General features: G+C 44.2%; 1 protein-coding gene across 1 annotated transcript in view; it reads left to right on the top strand.

Moving 5' to 3' along the window:
* Positions 1 to 24,010, top strand: part of PPA2 (inorganic pyrophosphatase 2) — a 49,366-nt gene that overhangs the window by 3,762 nt on the left and 21,594 nt on the right. The window contains exons 3-6 of the mRNA XM_054030183.1: positions 5,470 to 5,514; positions 16,168 to 16,221; positions 19,349 to 19,468; positions 20,907 to 20,993. Of these exons, the coding sequence (XP_053886158.1) occupies positions 5,470 to 5,514; positions 16,168 to 16,221; positions 19,349 to 19,468; positions 20,907 to 20,993 (306 nt within the window). The remainder of the gene's footprint in view (positions 1 to 5,469; positions 5,515 to 16,167; positions 16,222 to 19,348; positions 19,469 to 20,906; positions 20,994 to 24,010) is intronic.

Raw genomic sequence — 24,010 nt, 5'->3', positions numbered from 1 at the left:
CTTTACTAGTACCTCTTACTATCCTTAGCTGCTGGGAGGGAGGAGGGTACTGACATTTCCATTATGGGTATGTCTACACTATGGGATTAATCCGAATTTATATAATTCAAATTTTGGAAACAGATTGTATAAAGTCGAATGTATGCAGCCACACTAAGCACATTAATTCGGCGGTGTGCGCCCATGTACCGGGGCTAGCGTCGATTTCCGGAGTGTTGCACTGTGGGTAACTATCCCATAGCTATCCCATAGTTCCCGCAGTCTCCTCCACCCATTGGAATTCTGGGTTGAGATCCCAATGCCTGATGGGGCCAAAAACATTGTCGCAAGTGGTTCTGGGTACATCCTCCCCCCTCTCCAGGGAAGCAACGGCAGACAACTGTTTCGCGCCTTTTTCCTGGGTGAACAGTGCAGATGCCATACCACGGCAAGCATGGAGCCCACTCAGCTCAAGACAGCAGTCATGAACATTGTAAACACCTTGCGCGTTATCGTGCAGTTTATGCTGAACCAGAACCTGCAAAACCAGGCGGCGAGGAGTAGGCTACGGCAGCGCGGTGGTGAGAGTGATGAGGACATGGACATGGAATTCTATCAAACCGCGGGCCCCGGTGCTTTGGAGATCATGCTGTTAATGGGCAGGTTATAGCCGTGGAATGCCGATTCTGGCCCCGGGAAACAAGCACAGACTGGTGGAACTGCATAGTGTTGCAGGTGTGGGACGATTGCCAGTGGCTGCGAAACTTTCGCATGCGTAAGGGCACTTTCTTGGAACTTTGTGACTTGCTTTCCCCTGCCCTGAAGCACCAGAATACAAGATGAGAGCAGCCCTCACAGTTGAGAAGCGAGTGGCGATAGCCCTGTGGAAGCTTGCAACACCAGACAGCTACCAGTCAGTTGGGAATCAATTTGGAGTGGGTAAATCTACTGTGGGGGCTGCTGTGATGCAAGTAGCCAAAGCAATCACTGAGCTGCTTCTACGAAAGTGACTCTGGGAAATGTGCAGGTCATAGTGGATGGCTTTGCTGCAATGGGATTCCCTAACTGTGGTGGGGCGATAGATGGAACCCATATCCCTATCTTGGCACCGGAGCACTTGTGGATCACAAGGGACGTTTCACCAACATCAACGTGGGGTGGCCGGGAAGGGTTCATGACGCTCGCGTCTTCTAATCTGTTTAAACGGCTGCAGCAAGGGACTTACTTCCCGGACCAGAAAATAACCGTTGGGGATGTTGAAATGCCTATAGTTATCCCTGGGCACCCAGCCTACCCCTTAATGCCATGGCTCATGAAGCCATACACAGGCAGCCTGGACAGGAGTCAGGAGCTGTTCAACTACAGGCTGAGCAAGTGCAGAATGGTGGTAGAATGTGCATTTGGCCGTTTAAAAGGTCGCTGGCGCTCGTTACTGACTCGCTCAGACCTCAGCCAAACCAATATCCCCATTGTTATTGCTGCTTGCTGTGTGCTCCACAATCTCTGTGAGAGTAATGGGGAGACCTTTATGGCGGGTTGGGAGGCTGAGGCAAATTGCCTGGCTGCTGATTATGCGCAGCCAGACACCAGGGCAATTAGAAGATCACACCAGGAAGCGCTGCGCATCAGAGAAACTTTGAAAACCAGTTTCATGACTGGCCAGGCTACGATGTGAAAGTTCTGTTTGTTGAAAACCCGCCCCCTTGATTGACTCATTCCCTGTAAGCAAACCACCCTTCCCCCTTAAATCACAGCTTGCTTTTAAAGGAAATAAAGTCACTATCGTTTAAAATTCATGTATTCTTTATTAATTGATTATAAACATAGGGAGAGAACCGACAAGGTAACCTGGTTGAGGTTTGGGAGGAGGATAGGAGCGAAGTAAAAGGCCACTAAAAAAATTCAATATAATGAGAGCCTTTTGGTTGAGCTGTCCACTGGGGTGGAGTGGGAGGGTACACGGAGCCTCCCCCCTGCCCCCGCGTTCTTACACGTCTGGCTGAGGAGGATATGGAACATGGTGAGGGGGGAGGGAAGTTATACAGCAGCGGCAGTCTGTTATCCTGCTGCCGTTCCTGAAGCTCCACCAGACGCCGGAGTATGTCCGTTTGATCACACAGCAGCCCCAGTGTTGCAGCCTGCCACCTCTCACCTCGAGCGTCCCTCATGACCTCATGTTCACTGGCATCTTTCCTGTATTTAGATACCGTGTCCTTCCACTCATTCAAATGAGCTCTTTCATTGCGGGTGCATTCCATTATTTCTGAGAACATCTCGTCTTGCGTCCTCTTTCTCCACCGTCTTATCTGAGATAGCCTTCGGGATGGAGGAGGGAGGCTTGAAAAATTTGCAGCTGCTGGAGGGAGGGATGGAAAAAAAGGAGAGAAGTTTTTAAAATGATACATTTTACAGAACAATGCTTATACTCTTTCATGGTGAACAACACTATTCACATTACATAGCACATGTGATTTCAGTACAAGGTCGCATTTTCCATCTTAATATTGAGTGCCTGTGGCTTTGGTGTTAGAGATCACAGATGCAGGTCCGGGCAACAGAATTCAGCTTGCATGCGGCCATGGTAAGCCATTGTCTTTCGGCTTCTGCGCCCTCCTTTCCCACATACCAAGCAAAGCCCATTGACTGCTGCGGTTTTCCTGTTAACCTTCAGCAGCAGAAAACAAACTAAACCCCGCCCCCCCCATCCAATTATCTGGGATGATCGCTTTATCCCTCCCCCGCTGTGTGGTTGATATCAGGGAAGATCCCTGCAGAAACCAAGCTAACCCCCCATTCCCTCCCCCCACCATGAATTATCTGGGATGATCGCTGTACCCCTCCCCCCACCGCATGGCTGGTATCAGGGAAGATCCCCGCTAGCCAAACGCGAAAAGCTCAGGGCCAATTCCCCCCCGCTTGGCTAACTGCAGGGAAGGATTTCTTTTCAGCCACAGGCAAACAGCCCAGTAGGAACGGCCACCTCTGTCCCCTTAATTAAATTCCCGTATTTCAACCAGGTTACCATGAGCGATATCACTCTCCTGAGGATTACACAGTGAGATAAAGAACGGATGTTGCTTGAATGCCAGCAAACACCGGGACCATATGCTGCCAGGCTTTGTCATGCAATGATACCAGATTACTTGCTGCAAGCATGGCGTGGTCAAGTGTCCTACCATGGAGGACGGAATAAGGCTGCACTGCCCAGAAACCTTGTGGCAAGGCTTTTGGAGTACCTCCAGGAGAGCTTCATGGAGATGTCCCTAGAGGATTTCCGCTCCATCCCCAGACACGTTAACAGACTTTTCCAGTAGCTGTACTGGCCGCGAATGCATCCCAAGTGCTCAGGGCAAAGTAATCATTAAAAAATGCTTGCTTTTAAAACAAGTTTTATATTTTAAAAGGTAAACTCACCTAGCGTGACCAGATGTCCCGATTTTATAAGGACAGTCCCAATTTTTTAGTCTTTTTCTTATATAGGCTCCTATTACCTTCAACCCCCATCCCGATTTTTCACACTTGCTGTCTGGTCACCCTAAACTCACCTGAGGTCCCTTCCATTGGGTCATGGTCTTGGATGCTGGCTTGGGAGGGTACTTCAGTCAGGCTGAGAAAAAGATCCTGGCTGTTGGGGAGAACGGAGTGCTGTGTGCTCTCCGCAAACTCGTCCTCCTCCTCCTCTTTCCTGTCCGCAGAATCCTCAGGTGTAGCTGATGAGATTACCCCCGCCTTGGAATCCACGGTCAGAGGTGGGGTAGTGGTGGCAGCCCCCCTTAGAGCTGCTTGCAGCTCGGCGTAGAAGCGGCATGTCCGTGGCTCTGACCCGGAGCGACCGTTTGCCTCCTTTGTTTTTTGATAGGCTTGTCTGAGCTCCTTGACTTTCACACGGCACTGATATTAGTCCCTATTGTGGCCTCTCTCCATCATGCCCTTGGAGATTTTTTCAAAAGTTTTGGCATTTTGTCTTTTCGAACAAAGTTCTGCTAGCACTGAATCCTTTCCCTATATAAAGAACAGGAGTACTTGTGGCACCTTAGAGACTAACAAATTTATTAGAGCATAAGCTTTCGTGGCATAAGCCTTTTTAAATTTGTTAGTGGTATGCATCCGAAGAAGTGGGCTGTAGTCCACGAAAGCTTATGCTCTAATAAATTTGTTAGTCTCTAAGGTGCCACAAGTACTCCTGTTCTTTTTGTGGATACAGACTAACACGGCTGCTACTCTGAAACCTTTCCCTATATAGCGATCAGATCCAGTACCTCCCGTACGGTCCATGCTGGTGGTCTTTTTCGATTATCGGCCTGCATGGTTACCTGTGCTGATGAGCTATCTGTGGTCACCTGTGCTCTCCACGCTGGGCAAACAGGAAATAAAATTCAAATGTTCGCGGGGCTTTTCCTGTCTACCTTTCCAGTGCATCCGAGTTCAGATTGCTGTCCAGAGCGGTCACAATAGTGCACTGTGGGATAGCTCCCAGAGGCCAATACCATCGAATTGTGGCCACACTAACCCTAATTCGAAATGACAGTATCGATTTTGGCGCTACTCTGCTCGTAAGGGTGGAGTACAGAAATCGATTTTAAGAGCCCTTTACTTAGAAATAAATGGCTTCGTTGTGTGGACGGGTGCAGGGTTAATTCGATTTAACGCTGCTAAATCCGAATTAAAGTCATAGTGTAGACCAGGCCTAAGATGCTGTCCCTGCATCCTCCTTTCAGTCTTTTTTTAAACTTGCCTCTGGCAAGCAGATGTCTGATGAATTTGAAGCTCCTCCCATTCTGGCTGCTGGACAAGGGAAGAAATTTCTGTTTCTTCTGTCCCTCCAGAGCCTCCAGGCTGCTGGGAGAGACATGGGTCTCCACTTTGATCCCTCTCCCAGCCTCCTAGATGCTATAAGGGGATTGGAGAATGAAGAGGCCTCTGCTACTCTTCCTCTCTTCCAGCCTCTGCCTTTAGGGTCCTCCTCACTTGTGAATAACTCCAGTGCCTGCTGCTGTTTATAATGCAATTCACAGCTTTTGCAAGCAGCAGCAGGATGAAACTGACCTGGTTCTTAACAGTTTTGTGGCTGTCTACTGGGATCTGTAAAGCAGCACTGAAACTGACCGGTCTTAATTTCACTCAGCTGGTGCTTGGCAAAGAAACTAGATTTGTCCATTTCTGATTCAGGAAGATGAAAATGCATCAGTTCACATTTGGAAGGTTATAGCCTTTCAAACCTTAGGAAATTTAATGTTTTTAAAATGAAAGTTACAGTTATAGAGAAATTGATGGCTTAGGTCCCCCCTCGTATTCTCAAGGACTAGCCTGCCACTCATGAGTGGATTTTTCAAGCCCTTTTAAAAACTACTAGTATAGTCTGTGTAGAATCTACAGTGTAGTAATTATTTATAGAAACACCATGGTATTCTTTTCTCTAACATGAATATATTTTGGATTTGACTCCTGTAAGTGAGCGTTCTAAATGCAAATTTTTCTTTTTCTGTATAGGATAAGGAGGTTCCTGCGAAGAGATCAAAGACTAATGGAAGTGAGGTACAGTTAGAAATTATTTTTCATTAAATGTAATTTTGCTGTGCTCTAGTTGTAATGGACACATTAGAATAGGGCTTTTAGTCATGGTGGGCAAAATGAGAGCTGTTCAGTACCATGTATCTTTCACTGAATACAACTGATAAATCTTCAAATACAAATGCCATGGGATGAGGGACCTCAAAGGAATTTAAAGTCTCCTGTTCAAATGGGAAAAAAAAGTCATTTTTTTAATTAATCAAAATGTTCTAAAAGACAAGTGTTTTTATATTTTTCAGTAGAAGCTTCTTTCTGACAGTTGTAAAATTGATACATTATATTTTCTCCTATTGTATACAGAAGCCTGCTCAAGTAAACTCCCTTAGTAAAACATTCCCTATGTGATCTGACTGCAGAGTAACATAAAAACAATTATAAATCTTTTATTTTAGAGCAGTGGTTTTCAACCTCTTCATTTGCATACCCCAAAAAATTTCTAATGGAGGTGAGGACCCCTTTGAAAATCACAGACATAGTCTGCGGACTCTCCCAGAGGTCTGCAGACCACAGGTTGAAAACCACTGTGTTAAAGGGATATTAAGTATGATGGGCCAAAACCCAGATTTTCCAGCTGTGTTTTGGACTGAAGGCATGTGCTTTTCTGGGATGTGCAGATGTGCACAGTAGAGGAAAGTGCCCTGTGCATGTGCTCAGCGTTGCTGCTGATTAGAGAGAGAATGAGTACCCAAGGTTTGTTTGTGAAGGGGTCTTCTTTTAAATTGGATATTTCTAATAAAGGTTGTCTTGGGACCTAAGTGGGGGCATGGAATCATTTTAAGTATTAAGTAGAATGCGAAAGAAACAATTCATATTTTAAGGCCCAGATTTTCAAATATGGGTTCTTAAAGATGGGCTCTTAAATCCCTACTTAGGCACTGAAATAAGTTCTGAGTAACCAGCAATTATTAGGCAATATCTATGTGACCAATCAATTGTATTTCAAATACCGCTAAATGGCATTTTAACTAGACAGAGCCACTCTCATGGTCTGGTTTCTAGCCGCACTTGAAATATTATTTCCTGCCACTGGTATGGTTCTGTGTACCATCCTTGCACGTCCATCCGCTCACACATACACATTAATTCTCTCCCACTCATAATTCTTTTAACCCACAAATACCAGTTATATGTACTATTTAGATTTCAGGCTTTTTTTCTAATGCTGACTTAAGAATTATTTAGGAAGGTACACAGTCATTTATAAATGCGAATAAAAGATAAAACATAAGGAGGAGTTATGTGGCTGTTGAAAACAGGTGATGAGGCTATGAATTATAACTCTAGCAGGCAGTCATGTATTCTGTTTCTTATCTGTCTAAGCACTGTGTGACAATATCTGATCCTGATCATCTTGCAGAGCCTGTTCTACAAAATGGTTAAAACTATATGAAACTTCTGAGCTGTAACTTTAATATTTATACTTTAATATTTCTCTCATTTAGTGGAAATCTTCTTAAACTTGACTAAAACAACATCATTATTTCCTACATGTTATGTTCTGTCTATAGCCCTGATCCTACAGATGTCCTCGGAGGATCAGTCTAATATAGTGCTTAGTTAGAAGTTTAACTTCATAGAGTATTGTTTTTGCAAATCTTACATATGTTTTCTTTCATCCAAAAGGATCTCAAAATGCTTCACAAAAGTGGGTATATTACAAATTATGAGTACAGTATGTAATTCACTCACTAAGAGATAGATGGATAGAAATAAAAGAATTACTTTTATTTTTTAAAACATAGCCATGTCTAAGGTGAAGCATAGAAACTTTTTAACACCACCCAATAATATTACACAGCAGTTTAGGACAGGAATACTATATTCAGTTGAAATGGCAAGAGACATTACGGATGCAAATTGTACAATAGATAACCAACCTGGCTACCTTTCCTAATCCCATGAAAAGTGGCATAGCTTTTTTTAATAAGCACATGTACTCAGGATCTTGCTTATTTGTTGGCACTTCCAGCAGTACGGTGCCTCCTGAAACCATATGTTAAATTATACTAGTCAAGTGTTTCTCTTGACTAGTAAATAATGTACATCCAATGGCAGTTTAGATATAGAAAATAGAAATAATTTGGCATAAGTCTCCTCAGTTTATCAGATTTATTTAAAATTGTTCTGAGCACTTGTGATATTGAAAAGGGGACTACAAAATATTGGTCTATCTTTTGGTATGCTTAATTCAGTTCTTCACTGAAGTAGGGACATACATCTTAGCAGTTTGCAAGATCAACTTGCTTTGGTTTGTTCTAATAAAAGGTTTCCCCAACTTTTTCCTGGTATGGGGCGTCTTTTAGTAGTGAGGCCGTATCGTGGGTCACCTTCCTTTCCAAACTCTGATTTACTCTCAGATTTGCAATCACGTCAACCCTGTGTAACTACTGTAATTGGTAGCATGGAAAAGAGAATAAAGAAACTATTTATATATTTGAACTACTTAATGAGTTGGGTATGGCTGCTTTCCAGATGTTAGGGAAGATAATTACCTTTCGTCTCAGATCATTACCATCTTGTAATCTGAACCTGTGCTTTGTTTTAAGTACTACAAGCACTGAAAATTCATTCTTGCCCAGGTAGGTAGATGTGAAAAGCATCAAAAGTTTCAAATCTCCATCTGTGAATGCTGGATGTTCTTCCTATAGTTGCGCTCACAATTCAGTCAGGGGCTGGTTCTGTGGTTTTCAGGGTATATCTACACTGCAATGAAACCCCCCTAGCTGGCCTGTGCCAGGTGACTCAGGGTCACAGGGCTTGGGCTAAGGGGCTGTTTAATTGCGGTGTAGACATTTGGGCTGGGGCTGGAGCCCGGACTCTAGGACCCCGTGAGGAGTCAGTTGGCCCAGGCCAGCTGAGGTTGTCTGATTGAAGTGTAGACATTCCCTTAGTGTCTTGTTGCGGGCAAGTTCCTAGGGGCCATAATTGTCTTTTAAAGACAAATCTGAAATGTCGCTCCCTGCTGAAGTGAAAGGGCTTCTAACCAGCTCATCATTGTATGTGTCTTTGATGTTTTATTCACAGATGTTCTGTTTTCAGATGAGTCAGGTGTTCTTGAATACATTCTTTTACTTCAAATGGGAAGACGTTTGTTGGCTTCAGTGAGAAAATTATCTAGGCACGTCAAGATTATCCTTATTTACTTGCAGAGTCCCCTAAGTTTGTTTTTTTTTTCTTAAATCAGGGCATCAGACATGTTCTCTGTGTTAAATAGCATCACAGGCTGTCCTTGCAAACTCAAGCTGAGTTCCCTCTGTCAAGTGAAAACTTCTGGTAAATAAGCCAGCAGGGTGAGCCATAAGGGGTCATCAAAACAGGCGGGCGAGGCAAGTGAGTGACTTGACAAAGAGACTGGCACTTTGGGAGGGAGTTCAAAAAGGTGTGTCGGTGCTTTCTCATGATAAAGCCAAGACATACCAGTGTGAAGGAGGAACTTGGCAGCGTTGATCACTCAGCACAGCAAAAACATTAGGATTCATGGGATAAGCTCTAAGGAAGTTAACTGTCTTCCCAGCAGCATCCTTCATGGTTTTCAGATGTGCTGGTGATTTCCTTGTGATTAGGGCTTCCTGGTCTATACAAGGCGTCACTGGTGCTACAAAGCAGCTATATGTAATCAGACCTCTGTGATGCCATTGCTTGTGCTCCATCTGTGGAGACCATCACAATGTTCCCTCTCAGGAACGCTTTCCATACGATATTTGAAAAACTTTCCCTGCAGTTGTTGCAGGTTAGCAGAGACCGAGTACAAAGGAAGTCATCTTGCACTCCGCCACCAGATTAATATCTAACCTAGGAGAGAGAGTTTGCAAAGGAAGCCACATCAGTGAATTAATTAGACTTAACTGCAAAGAAATAGTTGCTTCAAGCTTGAGAAGATTGATGCTACATTTTCACCAATCGCAGAGATTCTTCTGGGTCCTGGATTTTTCACAATTTTAAAGTGTCCAATTACGTGCTTATCTTGTCACTGAACATCACTGAAACCAATTCTTAGTACAGCTTGAAGTAAAAACTCTTCCCTTGTGCTATCAGACTCCCCTTCGCTTTTCAGTGCAAAGACTCACAAGATGAGATGTCTGCCTGCCTGTTGACTTCAGAGTGGACATTGTACTTTTTTGGCCATGTAGCTCTGTTAACTTATACTGGAAAAACTCCAGAGGCTTGTTTTTCAGGCCAGAATGTTTGGTCTCTAGATAGAGCTGGAGATTGTTGGTTTGATTTTCATTGGCCAGCACCTCCTGATACATTGGGGTTGGGGATGGGGCTTATATTGTGAACAAGTCCATAGTAAGCACATCTCCATATATCTGTGATCATGTTTCATTATAGTCCTTCTTTTCATCCCTCTTTTCTCTTCTGTAGTTGAAGGCACTGGGCTGTGGCTTGCTCTGTTCACTCTCCCTTAGAACTTTGGCTCAGGCCTGTGATGAGAGTTGGTAAAATCACAAATGAGCAGCAGTTGCATTAAACAGTCACAGAAGAGAAGCAGATAAAGTATAGCTGGTGTTGTTTATCTCTGCCCTTGTTATGTTACAAAGCTTAAGTGAGGTATGTCAGCAGGTCCAGAACGCTTTTTTTTTTTTTTTTTAAATTATATTTTCCAAAAGCACTTTGCTGGACAAGTGGCTAGAGTAACTGCAGACTTTTTCTGGAAAAACTCACCATCCTTTTTGTTCCTCATTTTATCTCCTCCTCTTCCCATCGGTTTTGTTCTATTCCACATTCTCGGCACAGGCTGCCCTGCGTTCCTCTTCTACTCAAAATTGGTTTATCCCTTAAAAAGTTCTGCAGCAGCCACTAAACTCTCAATTTCCCATACCCCAGGCAAAAATCAAATTCCTCCACCTCTTTTGAATGATTAGAACCCATTCAAAAGAGGTTCTAATCCCTGCCCCACATCCACTGGTCACAGGATCAGGAGCTCAGCAGGACTGGGGAAGGAAGTGAGCCGCTCAGCAGGGAAAGGGTGATTTACCAAGAGGAGAGGAGGGTTGTTTGTGAAAAGGCAGCTTGTAGGGAGGTGGTCCAGGAAAGGAGCCAGAAACAGATTTCTTCAAGTAAACTATTTGCAGCCCTGTTTCCTCCTTCTCCTGCCCTTCCTGAAACTGCTCCTTTGGCTATGGGTTGCTCTTATATGTCATAGACAAAAGATTGTAATTTAAGAGATACTACTAAATATTTTTAAGTTGTTTTCTTCCTGTTAGCATATTGTATCTTAGAAACTAGAAAATGTAATGCTTTAATTTTTCCCCACTTGGCAACCAATGATTCCCCCTCTCAGCTCCCAGGGTATTTAATGGAGCATAAGCGAAAATGATTGTACTCTATAGTAATGTGAATGAACAATACAGTCTCGGTTCTTATATATAAGTAGAGAATCTGTGTGTCCCTGAGAACTGAGAGGATCCAGCTAACATGGGCTGTCCCTGTCTGTATTACAAAAAACTGTTTTGTCCTGTTTTTTCCCTACGCCCCAGCAGACTGGTCTTCCAAAGAAGCCACCACCCAGCAGAGCTGGTGAAACTGTAAGTAGGTGATGTGAACAAATATGCACCTCAGGGGCCACCTCCATCCAGGTCTATCATACAGCCTGCCTTCCATGAAGCCCCTCACACACACACGTATGAGAGTCTGCACCATGTGGAGTCTGGGGCATTGCTCCAAGTGGCAAGCCTAGAGGGTGCTCACCATGTACAGGAGGCACCCGTCAGACCAGAGTTGGCATCTGTACTTCTGCTTGCTTCCCCTGTAACAGTGGGGGGCAGCACGCTGTGGCAAGCCATAACGGATGGTGGAAGCAAGAGATATTCATGGGTGGAAAGGCAGGACTGAGTCTGTGAAGGAGAGAATAAGAGGGGATGCTGGGAAGATGTAAGGGTGAAATCTAGGAAGGGAAGGGAGAGGAGAATGGAGAAGAGAAAGTGAGGGAAATGAAGAGAAGACACAACATAGACTATATGAGGGAGGAATGAGCAGCCTTTTCTCTCTTTCCTTTCATCTCCAGCTGTCAAATCCTCCTGTACATACCTCCCTAATCCCCACTAAAACCATCCCCTCATGAACCCTCTGCACCCAGGGCAAGGGCTCTGGTTCATCCCTGGAAAAAATTGATTGTCCCATAAACAAACTGTTTTTATTTTTAAACATAAGGATTGCATGAAGCTATTAAACTCTTGTAAACATCCGCAGCAGCTGAAACTTGGGCAGCTCAACCTCTCAGAGGCCTTTTGATTTTTTTTTTTTTTTTTTGCATATGAATTAATCTATTAAGCTATTATATTTAATGCTCTTGACCATTTGTGTTCAACCGATATCAGAAATCCTGAGGGCCAGATTCTTGTCTGCAGTAAATCAATGTAGCTTCACTGAAATAACTTGTGCTACACCAATTTATGCTAGCTGAGGCTCTGGCCCTGAGAGTCTTCCTTGACTCACTGCAGGCCTGAAGTAGTTCTTGATCAATTTAGGTTTTTAAAAAAATCTCTCTATTCTCCAGACGCCACAGTTACAGATGGAGTCAGGAAAATGCGCAGTTACAACACAGGTTTACGGATAAATCTCCTGTAGTCTCCTTCACAACAAAAATAAAGTTCTGGTGGCAATGAAAGTTTATCCTGTAATATTTCAGCAAGACTTTATAGGTCCTTTTCCTGTTGTAATTATGAAAGTCAAAATGATTATTTGTTTAGTCTTGTGTTTTTTTGTTTTTTTTTTAAGAGCTCCACACCAGAATTGGCCTTAATATTTTTGGAGTGGGCCCGTTAAACAGTGTTTTGCCATCTCTCCCCAACTGCGAGAGCCTGTCCACCATGATCGCAATGCTACACAGTAAGCCCAATGGCTCTGGGGGAGAGTTAGAGATGGTTGTCGGACACCCCCCCCCATAACTGACTCCTTGCATTCCTGTCCTTATCTGCTTTTGTCTCTTATCACACTTCCATCCAAATTTTGTCTTCTTCAGTGCTGCCAGCTTTGAACTATGTTCTTTCTTAACTTCTTTCATAACTATGTTCTCTTTCTTCAAGATGCTCTTTACCCAGGGAATATTCTCACTGAACTGATTCTTAAGGACTCTGTGCTTTCTTCCTTGCTTATTAGCTTAGGTTGTGGATTTTTCAGGAAATGGATTCTGTCTTATCAATTTGAACAGCACATTGTGGGCATGACCATTATACAAATTAATATAGAATGTGTTTTGGGATCTTCTGGCTATGGGAGGACTGAATTACTTGCGACCTTGAGGAAAAATCAGTGAGAGGTGACTGTTGAGATTCCCTCTTACACTTTTTAGTTCAAATCTCAAATTTGGGGAAGAGGGTGCAAATTTGGGACTGCAGAGGCTGGCGTTGATCAGACTATTGTACCAGCGCTGGAAATGTATTTGTTCGTTAATACAGCAAATCACTAGGAGCAAAAATCCGGGTACTTCATGTCAGTCTCAGGGTTAACTGCACCTTTGACACTATTTCCCCCCGCCAACCCAGTCTTCCTTAAGCGCCCACTTAAGGTTTAGGCTCCCAGCAGTCACCTCTCTTGTGTGGAGACCCGTGTGTCTCTCTGTCCAGACTGGGGGTTAGGCTTGCAGTCCCTCTACACCTCACTGTGATATCCCCAGCAAGCCAGTCTGGCTCACAGCCAGAACCTGTGTTGCTTTCTGTCCAAAGGCTATGAACAGCATATTGCCAGCAGTTACAAGTTATCTCACAGCTCTTTCTAAGTAAGCACAACTATTCTTAAGGTAAAAGCATCACAGAGGAAACATATAAAAACAATCAAAGTTCCTACATGCTTATCAGAGATCACTCCAACTCCAGCATAGAGCTCTGGTAGATGTCAGTCTTTGCAATCCTTCCAGGGGTTGGGTTCTCCTAGGATCCAAGGTCCTGTCGGTTTGCTGAATCAAAAGCATGCATTAGTTTAAACTCAGCCTTTTTTGTACCAAAAGCCCTTTCTTTGTCTGTTGGTCTCTGGAAAAAGCAGTTTGAACTGGTAAATGCAAACCTCAGGGAGAGGTATCTTTCTGGAGGTGTTTACAACTTGAGTGATTCACCTTAATCACCAACCCTACTGTTTTTATTTCCTGGAGGAACTGTGGTAGTCCATCCCCCTGGAGTTGAATACAGCCCTTGGCCCACAATGATACAAAAAACATATCTCAACTCAATACAATGTGGTCCCCAAATATATTGCATGAGGTTGCAATATCTATTACACATTTTACATTCATGTAAGAAGTCTCTTAGGGTCTTAGGCAAGGTGACATTTTGGGACAAATTCAAGCCTGGTGCAACTCCAATGAAGTCAGTTTGGTGGTTCATCTTTCTTTTTAAGAAATCATGTTAGGCTTTGTCTACATGGGCACTTTCGTCGTAAAAACTTGTGTCGCTCAGGGGTGTGAAAAAACACCCCCCTGAACAACAAAAGTTTTAACAATGAAAAGCACTGTTGTGGACAGTGCTTCATCGGCGGGAGCTGTGCTCCCGATGAGGAAGCTACCGCCCCCCGTTGGAGGTGGTTTTATTTTGTTGCCAGGAGAGCTCTCTCCTGGCAATTAAAGAGCAGCTACACAGTGCACCTTACAACGGCACGGCTGCAGCAGCACAGCCATGCCGTTGTAAGGTGCACTGTGTAGACATAGCCTTAGTTTCTGCAAAGGAGTGGTGTGTCTGTCGTTGAGTGGAGCAGTAGCACTGTGATGCATCTTTAATGTAAACAGAAATGTTATAATCAATAATACACCATAAATAAATATTTTTATTTTTGCCGTTGCTTTATGTTTTCTGTTACGCAGAATGAATGAACTCACACGGAAAATGATTAAAAGACAAAAACACCACATCACCTGTGGGTGAACACTTCTCACAAAGATTGTTCTTTACCGGACCTGTCAGTCCTCATTCTCAAAAGAAACCTGCACAACACTTTCAAAAGACGAGCCTGGGAGCTTAAATTCATAACTTTGGTCGATACTAAAAATCATGGTCTTAATAGAGACACTGGATTTATAGTATATTCTAACACTCTGTCACCCACTAACGATCCTTCCTCTGCTGCTCTTCCCTCTCCCTCTACCCTTTCTCTCCTTATGACTAGAGGGTTGTAATTGGGCCACTTCACTTTGAATCATCCCCTGAGATATGTATTAATTACTTATGCTAAACAATCAATTCAGGCCTTATATTTAGCAGTGACACTTTGAAATAGGGCAGGTGTACAGGTTTTGCAGCAAGGGAGATTTAGGTTGGACATTAGGAAAAACTTCGTAACTGTCAGAGTGGTTAAGCGCTGGAATAAATTGCCTAGGGAGGTTGTGGAATCTACACCATTTGGGATTTTTAAGAGCAGGTTGGACAAATACCTGTCAGGGATGGTCTAGATAATACTTAGTCCTGCCACGAGTGCAGGGACTGGACTAGATGACCTCTCGAGGTCCCTTCCAGTTCTATGATTCTACATTTCAATTGAAGCGGTGCTGCTGTAGCGTTTCAGTGAAGACAATACTATGCTGATGGGAGAGCTTCTCCCGTTGGCATAGTTAATCCACCGCCGCAAGAGCCGGTTACTGTGTTGACAGGAGAAGCCCTCCCATCGACCGTCTACACGAGGGGTTGGATTGGTATAACTGCGTCAATTAGGGTTGGGGATTTTCACACCTCTGAGTTATGTAGTTATCCCAATGTAAGTTTGTAGTGTGACCTGGCCTTAGTTTCCCAGACCTGAAGAAGAGCTCTGTGTAAGCTTGAAAGCTTGTCTGTCCCACCAACAGAAGTTGGTTCAATAAAAGATATTGCCTCACCCACCTTGTCACACAGAAAATAAGGCATAGGAACACAGGAATTGTCAGATGGATCAGAGCAGTTTTGCCCAGTATCCTACACTCAACACTGGCTGGTACCAGCTGCTTCAAAGCAAAGCGCAAGAAACCCCGCAGTAAGCAATTATGTGATAACCTGCCCCCAGGGATAATTTCCTCTTAACCTACATTAATTAGAGGTTAAATTTTGCCCTATTCTATTCTCTGTTGGATCTTAGATACTACGGAGATGAGTGTGATATGAGCATCTTCCAGTAGTGCATTTAGCGCTGTAACTACCCATCTGTCACGTGTTGTTTGTTCTCCTACCCTCTCCCCAGAGGGCGAAGCGTTTGCACTGTAGTGTTTTGACAGAGTATGTGGGGTTATTTTGTTCTGTGTTTATGCTTGAGTTTATATTCCTTCCAAAACGCCTGTTTATTTTTTAAATATCCATTTTATCTAAAATGTCCAATCCTTTTTGAATCCTGCTAAGCTGTGGGCTTCAATGATATTCTGTGGACATGGGTTCCACAGGCAAATTGAGCATTGTGTGAAGAAATATATCATAGACCAGACTGAAAAGCATCATGGAGATTTCTAAGTCTTCCTTAATAGTTACCCTGTCTTCTACTTTTGGGGAAGAGGGAATAATGTGAGAAACCATAGTGTTGTAAATATGTTGCATCTAGAAAATTAAATGTCTGAGTTGTCAGTGTCTGCAAGTATTGCTGTCAGATACAGAAGAAATAACTTATCACACAAAATGTTTATCACCAACTTAGCTTTATTTTAAATACTTCAATTTTTTTTCTTTTTAGGTAGTGTTTAACATGGTTGTAGAAGTGCCTCGCTGGTCAAATGCTAAAATGGAGGTAATTAAAAAAACAACCTTGGTTTATTAAATATATAGATATTTGCAGAATTGATGGTGATGTAATGGTTTCCAACATTTTAGAAAGTCAGTTTATTCAGTTGTATCCTTTATATGTACAATTCTTACTACTAAAATGTTCTTTTGTGGTTATTCATGCTGATGTTTTTCTTGTAGCTAAAAAAAATTAGGGGTCTAGTTTTGTCTCCCTTACTCGCATTGAGTATTTCCTTATTCCTCAATAACCCCATTGATTTCAAGGCGCAGAGTAAGGTGCTATTCAACATGAATAAGAGGGGCAGAACAGGATAGTTGCAGGATAGTGTCCTGAACTCAATCTTCCTCTCAAATACACACGTACCGTAATTTATTTAACTTTGGATTTAATCCCTCCATGAGCTTCACTGGTGAATAAATTATAGTGTGCCAGTCCTAATCTTGACCTCTCTGTATTGGTGATCGAAAAGCATCATATTTAATCTAAGAGCAGTTGTTGGCACTTAGTTACTTTTGAAGTTTTTTTTTCTTCCTTGGAAATGAGCTTTTGAAATTTTAAAAGTAGAGCCTGATTGGAGCATTCCTCTGCTGTGTGACAATACAAAGGCTTAGGTGTGCTTTATTTGTAGTGTAGGTAAAACACTTCCTAGATTGTACAGGAGGAACTAGCTTGTTCCCTTGGTAATATATTAATTTCAGGGCTCCCTTCCCCAAGGTTTTATGAAAGTTTGGGGGTAAGCTAAGTCAAGTCTTACCTGTGCTGGTGCCCTGTCCAGAACTTATTTTTTTTCCAGATCCTGAAATGACTTCGAAAGTTGGATTTTAAACTATGTTCGCTATCACAGTTCATACTTGTAGAAATAATGCTGCTATTTTTTTTTTCTTCTGTCAAATCACCTTACATTTTAAGGTGACGTCAGGGGAAGGTTGAGTCTATTTCTAATTCCACTGCACCATTTAAAGGCTTAACTTGAAATCTGGGTTGTTTTTAAACATATTTTATTTTCTTACCTGACACTTCACTTGACCTCCGGTGGTAAAGAGACACCTGCCATCCCATTAGAATCAGGTTCCAATGTGGCTTGACATCCTTGTCTGGCTTCTCCACCTCTGACTTCTTGCAAGAGACAAGAAATAGCTGCCTTTACTTTGCCATGCCAGCTGATCAAATAACTGCTAGGATATGGAAATTCTTAGAACACCACATTGGCAGAGATTATATTGGTGCCCACCAGATTTTTGTCCTAACCCAGCGGTGGGCAAATTACGGCCCTCCAGACGTTTTAATCTGGCCCTCAAGCTCCCGCCGGGGAGCGGGATCCAGGGCTTGCCCCACTCCGTGAGGCTTCTAGAAGCAGCAGCATGTCCCCCTTCCGGCTCCTACACGTAGGGGCAGCCAGAGGGCTCCGCACCCAGGAACCACGGCCAATGGGAGCTACAGGGCAGCGCCTGCGGACAAGGTAGTGCACAGAGCTGCCTGGCCGCGCCTCTGTGTAGGAGCCGGAGGAGGGACATGCCGCTACTTTCTGGGAGCTGCTTGAGGTAAGCGCCGCTTGGAGCCTGCACCCCTGACCCCCTCCCGTGCCCCAGCCCTGATCCCCTTCCCACCCACCAAACCTCTCGGTCCCAGCCTGGAGCACCCTCCTGCACCCCAAACTCCTCATCCCCAGCCCCATCCCAGAGCCCGCACCCCCAACCAGAGCCCTCACCCCCTCCTACACCCCAACCCCCAATTTCATGAGAATTCATGGCCCGCCATACAATTTCCATACCCAGATGGGGCCCTCGTGCCAAAAAGTTTGCCCACTCCTGTCCTAACCCCTTCCCTGGTCCCAGACACCATCCTTCAGATTGGACCATGGTAGGAAGCCAAAATTAGACATAGATCACCACACATCTGTGACTCCTGGACTGCTCCTCCCTTCATGGGAAGATTTTCTTATCTGATCTAAAGAATTTAAGAAACAAAGTTATTGAAACTTGCCTCCCCTGCTCCATCTTATTAGACCACATTTCCTGCATGTCACTCTGCCCTAACAGTTCACATAGTTTCCTGTTAGCCTTCCTTGACTTCCTTGAGGTCATTCTCATTTTTGCATTGCCAGCAGCCTCTTCCAAGACACTGGCAACATCAGGCAGGGGCCAAATTATTTTGCTCAGTTACATCGCTGTACATCTGGAGAAACATCACCAATCTCGGTGAAGTTACTCCATATTTTCACCGGTAGGATTTGGCCAAATGCAGGGTAAAATCCTGACTGAAACCAGAATTGCACAATCAGTCACAACTTTTGGAGCATGCTTTGTGTTTATACAAGAAGCAGACCTATAATTAGAGGCACATGTCCAGCTCTGACCTGGTGTAAATGGGTGCAACGCCTTTGGAAATCTATGGGCCAATTTCAGTGGTGATTTAAATGGTGGTGTATGTCACATGCTTAGAGAACATGTGTAGGTGGTAAAGTCGGACTCGTTTACTTGGGGAAACTGGCCAGAATAGCTCTTGTGGAATAAGCTATTTTGCAACAGATCCCCATGCAGAGACACTTATTTCAGAACAAGAGTGCCTTTTTCTGATTTAACTTAATCTGCTTCCAATCTTGCACCAATTTGGTGTTCATTGAGTGTGCAGAATGAGTGTACAGAACAAGTGTAACTTCTATACTATGGGTAGAGAAAACAGATGGAGGAAAACAACTAACAGTTAAAGCAGTTTTCCCCATCATTGTCAACCCCCTGTTGTCTGATCAGCTTGGGCCCCTATTTATGTTACTGCCGAATTTGGCCCATAAAGTGCAGAGCTTCAAACCTAGGTCCCCTTCAGTATTTGTAGCTTACCATGACAGACTCCTTATAATGAAACGCCTTTGCTTGTCTGGGTCCACCTTTTTTTTTTTTTCTTTTTTTCTTTTTTTTGCCATGAATACTTCACACTGAAGCTTAAAACATTAATAGCAAGTCAGATTTTTGAATGTGACCCTGGAGAGTTAGTGAGGCTATCACACTTTCCAAACCTCAAGCATGCTCTCCCCACTGCCCAAAATGCAACTTCTTACCCAGTTGGGTACAGGATTAATTGCTGTGCATTTTAGAATTCTTTTCTCACTCTCTCTCTTTCACAATCTGCTTAGATTGCCACCAAGGAACCATTGAATCCCATTAAACAAGATATAAAGAGAGGCAAGCTTCGATATGTGGCCAATATCTTTCCTCACAAGGGTTATATATGGAATTATGGTGCCCTCCCTCAGGTAACATTTTTGTTATAATGGTGAAACCTTCCTGTCTTCTGAGTAAATTGCCTTATAAATCCTGAGCATTGCCTGAATGCAAATCAGTAGCAAGAACGACGTTTTTGTTTGATAGATTTGTAAATTAGGAATTTTTTATGCAGAGCTTTAGTGTGTCCATAAATTTTGATCAGAATTGGGGCGTATGTATAAATGTGTGTGCTATTTCAGGAAGGAGTTAAGTATTTAAGGAACCTTGAATTTATATTTTTTTTTACTTCCCTGTACTATGTGACAGGATTATACTGTCATCTTCCTGTCATTCAAAAGTACTTAAACCAAGTAGTAGTAACATTTTTTCCCCTTACACAAAGTTGAGGTAGTAAATTCATGTAGGCCATTCATATTTGGCAGTGTAAATAATACACCTCTACCCCGATATAAGGCGACCTGATATAACACAAATTCAGACATAATGCGGTAAAGCAGCGCTCTGGGGGGGGGCGGGGCTGCGCACTCCGGTGGATCAAAGCAAGTTCGCTATAACGCGGTTTCATCTATAACGTGGTAAGATCTTTTGGCTCCCAAGGACAGCGTTATATAGGGGTAGAGGTGTAATTGGAATCTCTTAACCTCTTTGACAAAGGAAAAAAATATAGTGACTTTTGTTTTTGAGTTAAACTAGTTTTGTTTTTGGGTTAGTTACTTTGATTCATTTCACTTGGAATCTTCAGACTTGTTTGATCATATTTCATTTAAAATTTTGTTTTGTGTTTATAAACAGTAACTGAAATTCCATATTTGGTAACAATAAGGATTTAGGTGTTTGCTCACGATTTAGATGTTTGCTCATCAGCAACCAGTGGGGAAGTACTTGAGGGTACCTTGGAAGAAATTTCACCACAAGGCTCTTTTACCTCTTCCCAAAATCCATATTTTTTTGGTGGGTGGGTGTGGGCGTGTTTTTTCCCTCTCATTTCTAGTAGATTCATTACTTCAAACATAGAAAAGAAAAATCCCCAAATTGAAACAATTACCTACTTCAGAGTATATAAAAGTCACAAAAAACAAAGTCACTTATAGCAGGAAAATAGCTACTGATGGCAAACTTTTTCTAAAAGTGGAAATAACTAAGTTTTAAAACAATCCCCTTTATTTAAAAAAACCAACCAACAAAATGTTGAGCATATCTTTAGAAACACATCCAATTTTGACTTAGCATTTGTACCTGAAGAGGGACTTAAATCCCAGACCCTCTGATTAAAAGGCTGGTGCTCTACCAGCTATCTTATCCGGGCTCATAAAATCTACCATCTTTCTTGAGCTAAGCATGCCTATTGCCAGAAAAAGGAGAGGCTGTAACTTTATTTACTGGTGTTTTATTAATCTCTGTAATTTATAGGTAAACTAAGGAATTGTGATTGGAGTTTAATTATTGTGTTTCTCAATCCTTTAACAGACTTGGGAAGATCCACACCATAAAGATAAGGATACAGGATGCTGTGGTGATAATGATCCCATTGATGTGTGTGAAATAGGCACAAAGGTTTGTCTTAATAAACACGGTTATTTTAATATTTTGGTAGAATGGAGAGGGGCAAGGTGGAAGCAATTGACCAGAGGGAAGAGGTTACACTAATTATTTGTGGTTGGGGGATGACCAAAGTACAGGGCCGGCCTTAGGGAAAATGGTACCCTGGGCGAACTTGCATTTTGGTGCCCCTGGCCTTGTGGGTGTGGTGCCCCCTCATTGCCCCTGGTCCCCCATCGGCTTACCACCCTGCCTTCCCCCCAAACCCCTGCACTGTGCCACCTTCACCCCAATGCCTGCTCCCCCTCCCTCACCCGAATTCCTTCTCCCCCTTCACTCCCAACCTCTGTCCCCTTCTGCACCCCTACCTCTGCCCCCTCCTGTGCCCCTACCTCTGCCCCCTCCTGTGCCCCTACCTCCTGCACTGTTCCTCCTTCACCCAACCCCTGCACTCCCCTTCTGTGCCCTAATCCCTGCACCCCTTCACTCCTACCCCCTGCACCTCCCTCCTGAGCCTCTAACCCTGCACTGTGTACACCTCCTCACCCCAACACCTGCCCTCTCCTGTTCCCCTAACCCCTGCAGTGTGTCCCCTTCATCCCAACCCCTGCCCTTTCTGTACCCCAACCCCTGCACAGTGCATACCCCCACACCCCAACACCTGCCCCCTGCACTGGGCCCCCTTCACTCCTACCCCCTGCACCTCCTTCCTGAGCCCCTAACCCCTGCACTGTGCCCCCTGTGCCCCTAACCCTTTCATCCCCCTCCTGCACCCATGTTGGGAAATTGACCTGGATGCACAAAGCAGCTGGCATTGCTGCTTGCTCCCCCACTGGACTGCTGCTCCTCTGCCCCATGCACTCCCTGGGCTGTGTAAGGGGAGGGCAGGAGAGCAGCAGCTGCTGATGCCTCAGCACAGCCCAGGTGGGGAAGTGACCTGAATGCAGGGAGCCTTGGTGTTGTGTGTGTTGCAGGGGGAGAGAGAGAGAGAGAGAGAGAGAGAGTGTGTGAGACAGTGTGTGTTGTGTTGAGGGGAATGTGTGTGCGCCTGAGTGTATGAGTGCGCTGTCTCTTTAAGAAAGCACTCAGGGTCAGGAACCTGAAGGCTTGTGTTCAGGGGGAGGAAGGGAACCACTGCTCCGGGGGGAGTCATCTGATCACCTGGCTCCTGGCTGGTCTTCCAACTGCCCCCTGCAGCTTGGGTCTCTCCCCCGCTACCCCCTCTCCAGTGCTGCTGCCTGTCTGCTTGCCGCCTCTGTCAGCCCAGCTGGCCCTCAGCAGGTCAGGTGGGAATCCACACCCTGCGCATGTCGCCCTCTTTGGTGGGCTGCCCTGAGCGGGGGCCTGGACAGCCCACCCCAAAGGCCAGCCCTGCCAATGTATGGGCAAGGTTCTGTTGTTAGAACTGAGAGGAAACAGGGTTGCTTGTGTTAGTAGGGGAAGGGTTTAAAAACCGTGGGGCTCACTTCAGGTTTATGTCTTATGTTCCTAAAAGCTCATGCTTCAGGTTTTTAGCCTGAAGGCAGGGGGTCAGGAAGGGATTCCCCCCACTGCCTCTGGAATATTCTGGAAGTGTTTTTATCTTCTTTTTCTGAATAAGCAGGGATGGCCAAGGCTGGAGATGGCACCTTGGATGGGGGAGGCCAGAGCTCTGAGGTGGCACCAATGATTCTCTCTCTCTCAGTTCTTGACTGGTTATTTCTTGCTCACATGCTGAGGGTCTAACTGATGGTCATATGTGGGGTTGAGAAGAAATTTTCAGATTGGCATTGATTTTCGGGGCGGGAGGGGCGGCGGGCTCACCTTCCTCTGCAGTGAGTGAGTGTAACTCACCTGGATTATAAGGTTATATCTCACTTAATCATTTCACTGCCATTGTGGGGGCGTTGGGCACTGGTGTACCTTGGTCCCTTGTATTTGCTTGTGGCACACAATAATCTAGTCTCCTGTAATACTTTGGCCTAATTTCAGTTGTTGGGTTTTGTATGCAGGTAGTGGTGGCCTGTGATTTCTAGTCTGACCTTCTGTATGACTTTGTGGTCCATTCTGGCCTTAAACTCAGTGAAATGGTGGATTTTGGAGGGGGAAGAAAGAACCAGCAGGATTTCACAAAAGCTTGGGTATTGAGTGAGAGAGACAAGAGGAGATAAAAATGGCAGGTTTTATGGCTAGAATAACTCACAAGGACAGTGCAATTCTTAACGGCAATAGAAAAGAGAGAGAGAACTTATTTTTTTTGCCATGTTGAGCTTGAATTGCCAGTTGGGAAATCTAGGAACCCGAGTCAAAAAAATAAATGTGTGAGATTGGAGTGAGGGGGATAGATTAGGTGAAAAGGCAGATTTGGGAGTGACCTGTTTAGAGGTGGTAGGTAGAGGCCACCCAGAGATGAGATAGAGAAAGGAAAGAGGGTCTAGTATAGCGCTTATGGGATGTTGACTGAGATGTGAGGAGAAGGAGACTCCGAAGGCTCATTTGGAGTGGTAAGGTGGTAACAACATGGAGGGAGAAAAATTCTGAAAGTCCACAGAGTTAGGAAGGGAGGTAGCAATCATCAGTTGTGCTAAAGGTGGTGAATATATCAAGGAGAATGACTTTGCAGAAGATGCCCCTCGGACTATGCCAGAAGGAGACTGATTGTTAGTGACCTAAGTAAAGGCTGTGGCAGTGGAAAGGAGGAACATGAATTTGGATTACAAGGGATCCAAGAAGGAATTGGAGGAGAGGAAATTGCTGCAGCAGGAAGAAACCTCACACTCCTGGGGCTTGGAGGAAAAGAAGAGGAGAGAGATGAGGTGTTATTTGGAGAGGCCAGGGTGAATTTAGAGTGTGGAGATAGGTGTATGTTTGAAGGCTAGGAGAAAGGAGCCAGGAGAGTGAGAGAAGAGATGAGGACTTGGGATGGGGACAGGTAGGGATAGGTAGAAGGGATTAGAAGATGAATGAGTGGTGCCTCTGGACCACAGATTGGGGTAAATATAGAGAGGAAGGAAGAAAATTCTTGCTAGAACATGTCAGTTTTCTCCTTGAAG

The sequence above is a fragment of the Malaclemys terrapin genome, chromosome 5, assembly GCF_027887155.1.
Source record: "Malaclemys terrapin pileata isolate rMalTer1 chromosome 5, rMalTer1.hap1, whole genome shotgun sequence".
Lineage (NCBI taxonomy): Eukaryota > Metazoa > Chordata > Testudines > Emydidae > Malaclemys > Malaclemys terrapin.
The sequence above is the reverse complement of the archived record's forward strand: the minus strand, read 5'-3'. Positions and strand labels throughout refer to the sequence as shown.